The 12,500-nt window shown below is 47.2% G+C and overlaps 1 protein-coding gene across 4 annotated transcripts in view; it reads left to right on the top strand.

Moving 5' to 3' along the window:
* The window catches only part of STARD8 (StAR related lipid transfer domain containing 8), a 160,649-nt gene that overhangs the window by 126,327 nt on the left and 21,822 nt on the right, over positions 1-12,500 (top strand). For all 4 annotated transcript variants that reach the window (XM_040322674.1, XM_040322671.1, XM_040322673.1 and 1 more), the window contains exons 5-6: positions 190-1,442; positions 10,968-11,141. In XM_040322674.1, the coding sequence (XP_040178608.1) occupies positions 190-1,442; positions 10,968-11,141 (1,427 nt within the window). The remainder of the gene's footprint in view (positions 1-189; positions 1,443-10,967; positions 11,142-12,500) is intronic.

The following is a 12,500-nucleotide window of genomic DNA, read 5'->3' as shown; positions in this document are numbered from 1 at the left end:
AAGGCTATCCAAGACTGTCAACTCATTCCAGCCCACGGCTGTCCAACCCATTCCAGCTCAGGGCTGTCCAACCCATTCCAGCGCTGTTTATTTTAAACAGGACCATGTCTTCGTGTTTTTTGGCTCAATGCTAAAAGAAAATCATAGTAAAATGATATCAACAGAGTATGTTTGTGTTTTTTTTTGTAGAATGAAGAATCTGATGAAGATGACCATTGTGCTATTAGTGACCGATGGACTTTCCAGAGGGGCCAGGGTCGCTGGTCCCGCCTGGAGTCTGTGGAGCTCCTTTCTCCGAATTTTAATGGATCGCCTACGATAAAGAGCACATCGAGCAGGGACAGCATATTGACTGACCTGAGCACAGAGCTAGAGGCCACCTCTTTGAGGAGCGTAGGAAGTAGTCGGGGTGCTATGGACCTAGTTGTCACTCCCTCATCTGAGTTTTGCTCTTTAGATAGCTCACCAGCCAACAACAAGCCATGCCGGAGTCTTAGCGACCAATCTCTAGCTTCCCATCGGCGTGGTACAAAGGAAAAATCTAAGAAGAGGAAATCGAAGGGCTTTTTAAAAAGGATGGAATCCTTGCGGAGGAGGGAGAAAGATAAAAATAAAGACCAAGGGGCCTTAGTTTCTAATGACCTCGAACATTCTGGGACGGTTGAAATACATTGCCCAGGGCGATATGATGACGACGGCGAGGACATTCCTGCATATGACAAAGAATTCCTTCATCCTGACTATAGGACTAAATTTTCATCTGGTGGCCGTTATCGAAAACCACATGTGGAAAGCCATTGTAGGGGGGTCTATCTGGAAGATTTTGATATGGCGGGAAAGAATGGCATAAGGCATAGATTGTGTCAAAAGTCAGATCATCTGGTATCCATCCCTGTGGACCATAAGCCGGGCACTTTCCCAAGATCCCTTTCTATTGAGAGTTTGTGTCCAGCATCCCAAGTACCTTTGGAGAGTTGGAAAATGGGCAGCAAATCTCTAGGACATTCGGTGAGTAGCAGTATGGACTCTCATGGGCTGGAAGTGAGGCCAAGGAGAGGTTCACTTAGTTCTATAGGAAGCCGTTCGAGCATCTATGACAACGTACCAGCTTCGCTAGCTGCCAACGGGGATCTCTTTGAGCTTGGAGGCAACGGCGACCTTTTCGGCCACCTTGATGATGTCCTAAACCATGTAAAGGGGGTGCAAAGAATGGTGGAACTGTGGTCTCGGACAGTCTGTCCTGACCTTGACGAAGAGGAGGAGACGGATTCGGGAGGAGAACAAGCTGGTCATCTGGCTTTTGAAGAACGATCCATATCTGACGTTGGCACTTCTGCCAGTGACTTTGACAGCATCGGCAATTCCTTGAATGACACAGAAGAGACGGAAATGAGGGAACGGAGAGATTCTGGGGTCGGCGCATCCTTAACCAGGCCGTGCAGGTTAGTTGACGTTTTTTGGGAAGTAATACCAATAGCCATTTTGCTGCAACTTAGAGAATGAGTAAATACCCAATTAGATGAAAAGGGACAAGATTGGGGATTTTTTAGATGCAAAATGGGTTGCAATAATATCGAGAGAGAGATAGATGGGGGGAGAGAGAGAGATTCTCTACATCAGTTCCTGACCTAACAAATTCCCACGGAGACCCTCCAAAATCTTGTGGGAAGCCATCCCAGAAGAGCGGAGTCGGCTCCATAAAGACATGGTGTGACCAGTTTGGTGTGGAGGAACTTGAGTGTCCTGTACAGAGCCCTGACCTCAACCCCACTGAACACCTTTGGAATGAGTTCACCAATTGTAAGCCAGGTCTTTTATTTGATGCCCAACATGTAAGACATATCTACTCCTTCAACATCCCGTATCTGACCTCAAAGATGTGTTTACATCACCACAGACACCCCCCCAAAAAAAAAATCTTGTGGAAATCCTTCCCAGAAGAGTGGAGGCTGTTGTAGTGCAGCTCCATATTGGTGGCCATGGTTTTGTCATGGGATGTCCAACAAGCTCATATAGGTGCGGTGGGTAGAGGAACAGTTTGGTGAAGACCCTTTTCTGTTCCATTATGACTGTGCCCCCCCCCCCCCCCCCCTGTGTACAAAGCCAGCTCCATAAAGACATGGGTTGACCAGTTTGGTATGGAGGAACTCGAGTTTCCTCCAGTGAGCCCTGACCTCAACCATACTGAACACCTTTGGGATGAATTGGAACGCTGATAGTGAGCTAGGCATATTTTGGGGTTTTTTTGGTGCCCAACGTGGGGCTCAACTAGGTCTTCTCATCCACCATCCGTACCTGGAAACTCCACATCTGAAAAAGAGGCTCGGTCCTTAAGTGGTTAATGGACCCCTTAGCCATATAGTGTATGAATTTTATCTGTGATTTGGGTATTTTCCTGGAGTTGAGCTTCAGTTTATATGAATTAACAAAAATATGTCAAGTATAATTTGAGGGTGAAGGTAACATTGGACCATAAGTATTTCTGTATTACAAATACTTAGGGCCAGATTCACAGTGGACTTACGACGGCGTATCTCCGCGTACGCCGTCGTAAGTCCGAATGTGAGCCATCGTATCTATGCGCCTGATTCTTAGAATCAGTTATGCATAGATTTGGCCAAGATACGAGTGGCGTAAGTCTCCTATGCCGTTGTATCTTGGGTGCATATTTACGCTGGCCGCAAGGGGCGCTTCCGTAGATTTATGCGTCGAATATGTAAATTAGGTAGATACGCCGATTCACGAACGTACTTGCGCCCGCTACGCCATTTACGTTAGGCTTACGTCCGGCGTAAAGTTACCCCTGCTATATGAGGCACAGCCAATGCAAAGTATGGACGTCGGAACAAGCGTATCTTTTTACGTAAGTCGTACGTGAATGGGGCTGTGCGAAGGTTACGTTCACGTCACAGGCATTGGGCCTGGCGTATCTTATGGAGTAAATTCGACGTGATACTGAGCATGCGCGCGCTTCCGCCGTTCGTTAGGCGCGTCATTTACGTGGGGTCACGATTCATTTACATACAACACGCCCCCTACCAGCCTATTTTGAATTAGGCGGGCTCACGCCGGCCAATTTACGCTACGCCGCCGCAACTTACGGAGCAAGTGCTTTGTGAATACTGCACTTGCCTGTCCAAGTTGCGGAGGCGTAACGTAAATAGGATACGCTACGCCCGCACAAAGATACGGCCAGATACGTGAATCTGGCCCTTTGTTTTATTGGTTAAACCTTATGACGTCTCTTTTTAATGTTTGCCATACTTGTACATAATTACGGGTCTTACTGATGAGCAAAGCACCAGAACTTACCGGGGTTCCCTATGGTTGAGAGCATTGTATCCACTTCAGTATTGCTTATTGACAGTCAAAGGTCTATACTGTGTAATTAGCATTGCGTTTTTTTGGGGTTTTTTTTCAGGCCGGCAGTTTTTTTACTTTGTATTATTCTGTGTATGCTGAATAATGTGGCCCGAACCACAACAGATGTATTGTACACATGGATAAAGGGAGAGTGTTTGACACTTTTTTTTTTTTCTTCAACGGACTCTGTTAAATATTACAGCGTGGGATTCTTTGCATTCCAATGACGAGCTGAAAGAGAGTGTGGGGCTGAGACACTCGGGGTGGATGTTTTAGAAGTGATACAACTGTCTTGTCAGATCAGATGGTTGGAGGATTTCTAGTGTAAAGTAGAAACTAAAGGCGACCCTACAGGAGATGCAGATGGTGGCCAAACTTTTGATGGTCCTTTTTTTAATCAATTAGGTTATTTCATAAATTAAGAACAATCTAAGAATCAAATTTTAACAAGGGTTGCTGTTGTCGCTCAGGGTTGACTAACGGCTTAACGTCGACCTCCATCGCGAAGGAGCATCAGAAATTTGGCTTGGTTAAAAGTTCACGCATGTCCACCTTGAAGGTGACCCTACATAAGATACAGATGGTGGCTAAACTTTCGATGATCCCTTTGATCAATTAAGTTATCTTTATAAATTAATAAATATCTAAGGACCAAATTTAACAAGGGTTGCTGTTGGTGCTTGGGGTTAACTAACCACTAAACATCAACCTCCATCATGAAAGACCATCAAAATATCCTGTAGGGCCACTTTATACATAAACTTTTAACCGAGGGCTACACTTGGTTGTAAACATATGTCTAATAAAATGCCTCCATGACAGTAAGCATTTTATTAGACATATGTGTACAGCCAAGTGTGGCCCTTGGTTAAAAGTTTATGTATGTCCATCTTAAAAGGTGGCCCTACAGGAGATTTTGATGGTCCTTCGTGATGGTTGACCCCGAGCATCAACAGCAACCCTTATTAAATTTGATTCTTGGATCCAGTACTCATTTATAAAAATAACCCAATTGCTCAAAAAGAGCCATCAAAAGTTTGGCCACCATCTGTATCTCATGTAGAGTCGCCTTCAAGGTGGACATACGTGATCTTTTAACCAAGGGACCACGCTTAGTTGTTCACATATGTCTAAACATATACTGTCATGGAGGTTGACGTTTAGTTGTTGCAACCCTTATTGAGTGAGTGAGTGAAAAACTTATATAGCGCAGCACATGCGAACTGAATCGCCTCTGGGCGCTGTAACCATTCCCTGGGAAAAACCCTTTGACCTCAGAAGAGATGAGTTTTTTAATCTTTCTCCTGAAGGCCAAGTGGTCCAACTCCAATCGGAGTTGGGTTATTTCATACGTTTTCTGTTAGTGCCCAAGGGCTACCAACAACTAAACGTCAACCTCCATGACAGTATGCGTTTGATTAGACATATGTGAACAACTAAGCGTGGTCCCTTGGTTAAAAGTTCACGTATGTCCACCTTGAAGGTGACTCTACATAAGATACAGATGGTGGCCAAACTTTTGATGGTCCTTTTTGATTAATTTAGTTTTTTTCATAAATAAGTATCTAAGAATCAACTCTAACCTGGGTTGCTGTTGGTGCTTGGGGTCGACTAACGGCTAAACGCCAACCTATTTCACGAAGGACCATCAAAACTTTGGCCATGATTTGTATCTCCTGTAGGGCCACCTTTTTATCAATTAAATTGTTTTATAAATTAAGTATCTAAGGATCAAATTTAACAAGGGTTGCTGTTGGTGGTTAGGGTCAACCAACAACTAAACGTCAACCTCCATCATGAAAGACCCTCCATCTCCCGTAGGGCCACCTTTATTATGGACATACGTAAACTTTTAACCAAGGGCCACACTTGGCTGTACACATATGTCTAATAAAATGCATACTGTCATGGAGGTTGATGTTTAGTTGTTGCAATCCTTATTGGGTTGTTCTATAAATTTCTATCTAAGTATTAAATCTAAGAAGGGTTTCTGTTAGTGCCCAAGGTCTACCAACAACTAAACGTCAACCTCCATGACAGTATATGTTTAGACATATGTGAACAACTAAGCCTGGTCCCTTGGTTAAAAGTTCATTTATGTCCACCTTAAAGGTGACTCTACATAAGATACAGGTGGGGGGGCCAAACTTTTGATGGCCCTTTTCGAGGAAGTGGGTTATTTTTATAAATGAGTACTGGATCCAAGAATAACATTTAACAAGGGTTGCTGTTGGTGCTCGGGGTCAACCATCATCACGAAGGATCTTTTTTTAAATCCCCTATTAGGCCACCATATAAGATGGACACACATGAACTTTTAACCAAGGGGCACACAGTGGTTAGTTGTTGCAACCCTTTATTGGGTTATATCATAAATTTCTACCTAAGAATTAAATCTAACAAGGGTTTCTGTAAGTGCCCTGGGTCTACCAACAACTAAACGTCAACCTCCATGACCGTATATGTTTGATTAGACACATGTGAACAATTAAGCGTGGTCCCCTGGTTAAAAATTCACTTGGGTTCATCTTTAAGGCCTTGAAGGTGACCCTACAAATGGTGGCCAAACCTTTGATGGTTCTTTTTGATCAATTTATGTTATTTCATAAGATGTATCTAAGATTCAAATCTAACCAGGGTTGGTGCTCATTGTTTGCTAACAGTCCACCTCTATGACTGTCCATCACGAAGAATCATCAAAAGTTTGGTCACCCTCTGTATGGGCCACTTTTTTTTTTAAGATGGACATACGTGAACTTTTAACCAAGGGACCACAATTTGAGTTGCCCTTATAAGAGGAATAGAGGGGAATCTTCCAACGTTAATTTTATTTCCCTCACTTTCTTACACAACTCTAAGTTAGGGTTCTAAGATTAGACTTTGAGACAAATATATTTTTATTGTACACAATAAAATCTAAGGACAGTTGAGGGACATTCTCATATCCAACGTTACAAAATAATGCAGTATACATTTTATATCAAAAGTAGGAAAAGTACAATACAAACATATCAATAAAGGTATGTGCCTAGGGCACAAAAAAGGTGCAAACAAGGAACACGTGAGATTGGGAACCAAGACCTAAAGTATTGTAAAAGGGGAGTAGAAGAGGGAGAAATGGGGGGGGGGGGGAAAGGGGGAGCAGAGAACGGGTCCCGAAGAGATCAGATTGGGGGGAGGGGGATGAAGGTTTGAGCAAGCCTGATAGGCTTAACTTTTTAGGGAGTGGTCAGAATGAAGAGTAACATTAGTCCAAGGGTAAAAGCATATTTTTCATGGAGTCCGAAGTTGGAGAAGTCAATCCAAACCAGCCAAAGAACCTTGAACTTGTCGTATGTGTCGTTATTTAGAGCCAGCATCTCTTCCATACGCATGATATAAGATTAGACTTTTAAGCAAGGGGCCACACTTGGCTGTACACATATCTAATGGAAATGTATACGGTCATGGAGGTTGATGTAGACCCAGGGCCGTCTTAATAACAACATGGGCCCCTGGGCAACGTAATGCTCTGGGGCCCCTACAATGGAGGCAGTGCAGGTAAATGGACATAATGTAGGTAGGAGGCAGACTAGCGTCCTTTTTGGGTGGAGCTCCGCATTAACTACATGAACAATCATTCTGTACAGCAAAGAAGCCGTGGGGAAAATACTACATACATAAAAATAACGAAGCTGTCCTGTGCATATAATATATCTGCTAGATTGATGCCTTCCCAGCACTCTGACCCCTCTACACCCTAGATATTCCCCCCCAGGACTCTAACCATATACCATAAGATACCCTTTGTATTGTGACCCCCACTACATCCCTGATGCCACCTACACTGTGGCCTCTCTACATCCCTGATACCTCTAGCACTATAGCCACCCAAGCTACCCCAAGCATTGCTATCTCCCAGCACCATTATTCCATCCATGTAGTACCCCCATTTTTCCAGTGGAGATATAGTGCATGTAAACTTTTGGCTATGTGCCCACCTCCAGCACTGGACTCGCCTATACCAATCAAGCAGGCAGAAGGAGGGGTGGAGAAGGGAGCATCCCTCTGGGCATTCCAAGCCCTGCGGTGCAAACCGTGCTGGACAGCTGGGCTCACCATGACACCATCCACAGTGCCACTTCCGCAGGCGGCTCTCAGTGCTGCCGACTCAGCAGCTCCCACTCCAGCTCCTACCCCGCAGCCTTTAAATCCCGAGGTTTCAAGCTGCATGGGGCGGGGTCAGAGCATCACTGGCGCTCCTGCCTTGCCCCTCCGTTCTGGCTGTGAAATAGGTATTGTTCTGCACGGTGCACCGCTGCCATCTTGTCTCCCCAGTGTATCATCACTCTGTGCCATCATGGGGGCCCCCAATTTTGGGGCAGCATGGTCTCAAAGACCAGCTGCTTTTGGGAAAGTGCAGGCCCCCCCATACAGCTGGGGCCCCTGGGCAGTGCCCACTCATTAAGATAGCCCTGGGTAGACCCTGAGCACTAACGGCAACCCTTGTTAGATTTAATTCTTAACAAAGGTTGCTGTTAGTACTCGGGTCTACCAACAACTAAACAACCTCCATGATGGTATGCATTTTCTTAGACATATGTGTACAGCGAAGTGTGACCCCCTTGGTTAAAAGTCCCATCTTTAAGCCTTTACGTAGAGCTGAGTAAGGAAGCGAGGGAAATGAAGTTGTCACTGGAACAAGTGTCCACATTTTAGAAGATTTCCCCTCCATTCCTGTTCTAAGGGCAACTCAAATTGTAGCCCCTTGGTTAAAGGTTCACGTAAGTCCATCTTAAAAAGGTGGCCCTACAGGCGCTACAGATGTTGACCAACCTTTTGATGGTCCTTCGTAAAGGACAGTCATGGGGAAACTCTACATTTTTGGATCTTCTATCACTTTTAGTCCTGTGAAAAAAGTGAATGTCACATACCTGTATGGGAAGCTTGAGATGACGAGGGTGGGCCTCTTGCACAATTCCCATGCCAGGTTCTTCTGAAAGTTAGGATAGGCACTGCAAGGGCAAGGCTGCCAATAATCTAGAGCCAAAGATTTGAACTTTTGGCAGTGCTTGTTTCAAGTAAGCAGAAGCACAGCGGTGAGGGCACCCAGAATACACTAAGTCCAGAAGAGGTCGTCACCTTTTGCCCCGACTAGAAAAGTTGTCGGGGTCTGTTGGGTAGTTCTTGCATAGTCTATGGTGCTGGTGGCATGGCATAGTTTACTTTTGTTTCATTTTTAACACTTTGGTAAATTTAGAATTATTTACATTTTTCATTCTGGGTAAATTAGGGGACTCCCATCTGGTAAATGTTTTATGGACACCGGGAAGTCCTGGAGGGGGAAAAAAACCTCACCGGGTTTTCCCGCATATATGTTTACATAATAAAGGCGTGACATCATTTACCATAATGAATGTTCTACCTAAGACATGTGTATGGACGGGAGGTGATAAAAAATCTGGGAACACCGATTTATGTTCAGTATAATCGGATGGGGTTGGGGGATCTGTCCGGGTAAAGGGGAGATCGTCATTCCAGAAGTATTGGTCCAAGTCCGTTTTGATGTCGCATTCATGACCAAAGGTTTCGGGATTTTCCAAGGAGCCCCTTCTTCAGGGCTTGGGATCGCCAGGGAGGGCTTGGAGAAAAAAAAAATGCATTCCAAGAAAACCTCTTCCTAGACTGCCATTGGGCAGATTTCAGCCCTCCCTTGGGATAAACGCCCCAATAGCCACAAAGGATGTCCGTCAACTTTGCGTGCCCCAGAAGCCTTTGCAAATCCTTGTAAAAGTAGCCATGACCTCACCACTGGTCCTGTACATAGACTGAGCAGAGCTGTAGGAGGGACACAGCAGACTCCACCCACTACAGGAAGGGGGCGGAGACTAGATCTGTCACCCTGCACAAGGAAAGAGCGATCAGAGATGTGGGATGGTCCCAGCAGGCTCCACCCACTACAGGAAAACTATAGGAGGGGGTGGAGACTAGACCCGTCACCCCGAAACAAGGAGAGAGAGAGAGCAATAAAGACCGCCTACAGCTCTGCTCTCTCTCCTTTTGCAGGGGACTGGTCTTGTCTCCGCCCCCTCCTGTAATTTTCTGTAGTGGGCAGAGCCTGCTGGGCCCCTCCCACAACTCTGCTCTCTTCTTGTGCCAGGGTGGTCTCGTCTCCACCCCCCCTCCTATAGTTGTGGGAGGGACCACCCACTACAGGCTGCCTGTAGTAAACTACAGGAAGGGGGCGGAGACTAGATCTGTCACCCTGCACAAGGACAGGGCGAGCAGAGATGTGGGATGGTCCCAGCAGGCTCCACCCACTACAGGAAAACTACAGGAGGGGGCGGAGACTAGACCTGTCACCCTGCACAAGGAAAGACCGCCCACAGCTCTGCTTTCTCTCCTTGTGCAGGGTGACTGTTCTTGTCTCCACCCCCCTCCTGTAGTTGTGGGAGGGACCCAGCAGGCTCCACCCACTACAGAAAAACTGCAAGAGGGGGGCGGAGACCAGACCAGTCACCCTGCGAATGGAAAGGGATCAAGGAAGTGGGAGGGACCTAGAAGGCTACTACCACTACAGAAAAACTACAGGAGGGGGCAGAGACTAAACCTGTCACCCTGCACAAGAAGAGAGCAGAGTCATGGAAGGGGCCCAACAGGCTCCGCCCACTGCAGATTGGGGGGGTGGAGATGGGACTAGTCGGCCATCACAAGAAGAGAGCAGAGCTGTGGAGGGGCCCCACAGGCTCCCCCTACTACAGAAAACCACAGGAGGGGGTGGAGACAAGACCAGTCCCCCTGCACAAGAAAGCAGAGTTGTGGGAGGGGCCCAGCAGGCTCTGCCCACTACAGAAAATTACAGTAGGGGGCGGAGACAAGACCAGTCCCCCTGCAGAAGAAGAAAGCAGAGTTGTGGGAGGGGCCCAGCAGGCTCTGCCCACTACAGAAAATTACAGTAGGGGGCGGAGACAAGACCAGTCCCCCTGCAGAAGAAGAAAGCAGAGTTGTGGGAGGGGCCCAGCAGGCTCTGCCCTCTACAGAAAATTACAGTAGGGGGCGGAGACAAGACCAGTCCCCCTGCAGAAGAAGAAAGCAGAGTTGTGGGAGGGGCCCAGCAGGCTCTGCCCTCTACAGAAAATTACAGTAGGGGGCGGAGACAAGACCAGTCCCCCCTGCACAAGGAGAGAGATCATCAGTGGGCGGTCTTTATTACAGAAGATCCCACACTGGATTACTGCACAGATCTGGAAGAAATACACAAAGATCAGCGAGATTCACATCTTCTGCAGACTGGGAGAAGCAGAAGACGACTCATGAGCTCATCTCCCTGTCACTCTGCTCTCTCCTTCTATCAGCATGCTCCTTGTTAGTATATAAACACTGCCGCACGACTGATTCACACCTTGTGCTGCTTCTCGCGCCCCCAGTCTGAGCTCTGCTGTACACAGACTGCAAGAGAATGAGATCGGGTGAAATTCAGGCGCTTGCTTTGCTTCGGTAAGGTACGGAGCTTCATTAATCTGTATCTTTTTTTATATCTGCCTTCAGTTCAGCGCTGAAGTCTGCGGCTCACGCGGGTTAATTGCAGGAATTCATGTCGCTGACAATCGTCTTCTCTCCAACAGGAAGTTGCGCTGGCACAGCTTCCAGAACTCGCACCGGCCGAGCCTCAGCTCCGCCTCCCTGGAGATCAACAGGCAGTCCGCCGCTCAACTCAACTTGCTGCAGAAGCTGTCCCTGCTGAGACTCACCGCCATCATGGAGAAATACTCCGTGCCCAGCAAGCAGGGGTGGGCGTGGTGAGTAAAATAAACCGACTTCATTGGGGTTCTTTTTAGGGTGGAGTTTAGTTTTAGTTGAATTCATTTTTTTTTTTTTTGTATTTTTTTTTGTTTTTGTTTTTCTATGTGTTAACATTTTCAGTGTTTTGCTCTATTTTGTGATGTTTTTTTTTCACTTCTTTGTATTTTGCTACATAGCTTTTCATTTTTTGTTTTTGTATTTTTGTACTTCCACGCCAGAATTTTCACAAAAAATTATGTGGGGTTTCCCTCCCTGAATCCATACCCAGACCCTTATCTGAGCATGTAGCCTAGGGGCAGGGCCGATCGTAGGCAGGGTGCATTGCACCCAGGCGCCTGCAGGGTTAAGGGACGCCGAGCATCTAAGGGTCCTTTCACACTAGCGGACCGTTCGTCCGCTTATTACAAGCCCGTTTACGGACTTGTAATGAATCCCTATGGGATCGCGTCCGTTAGCGGATGGAGCATCCGCTAACGTCCGCGTCCGTCGGGATCCGCTTTTGCGAACAGAAGAAACCCTATTTTTCTTCCGTCCGGCGGAACGAATCGGATGCAGACGGACAGACGGTCCGTCTGCATCCGATCCCCCATAGGGGAGAGCGGAGCAGAGACAGGGCGGTCCCTGCACTGTGTGCGGGGACCGCTCTATCCGCCGACGGGTCAGCGGGGATGGCGGATGATCCCCGCTGAGCTTTGGCGGACACATGGAGCGGACACAAACGGTCCGCTCTGTGTGAAAGGACCCTAACAGACTCTCTTAACAGAAGCCCCCTCTGTGTCCACCACAGAGGCCCCCCCTCCAGGTCCCAATAAAGTACTCTGCTTCTCATCCTGTATTTTGTTTATTGTAAAGGATCCCAGATTAATGAAGACTTCCTGGGGGAGCATCTCTGTGGTTGAGTCATTGCCATAGAAACATTTGTAAAGGGGAGGAGTTAGTAAAATTCCGACGCCCATGTGGGGGCGCCAGAAATATTTCTGCACCCAGGCGCCTGTGACCCTAGGATTGGCCCTGCCTAGGGGAGGAGAGCAAACGGCTTCCCTCCTCCTGAACCATATCAGGCCACATGCCCTCAATATGGGGGGGCTCCGACAAGAGGCCCTTATCCCCCAACAACATAAGGACATGCATGTGCTTTGGGGGTGGTACCTCAAAGCACCCCCCCCCCCTCATGTTGAGGGCACGTGGCCTGATATGGTTCAGGAGGGGGGGCACTTGCTCACACCCCCCTTTCCTAGCCTGTCGGGCTGCGTGCTCTATGTCTGATATGGATTTTGCGTGTGGTGTGGTTTTTTATTTTTTTTTGGTGTGGGGGTTCCCCTCACAATCCATACCAGACCCGACATTATTGCTGG

The sequence above is a fragment of the Rana temporaria genome, chromosome 9 (assembly GCF_905171775.1).
Source record: "Rana temporaria chromosome 9, aRanTem1.1, whole genome shotgun sequence".
In the NCBI taxonomy this organism is placed as follows: domain Eukaryota; kingdom Metazoa; phylum Chordata; class Amphibia; order Anura; family Ranidae; genus Rana; species Rana temporaria.
Note: the sequence above shows the minus strand (reverse complement) of the source record. Positions and strands in the feature narration are given on the sequence as shown.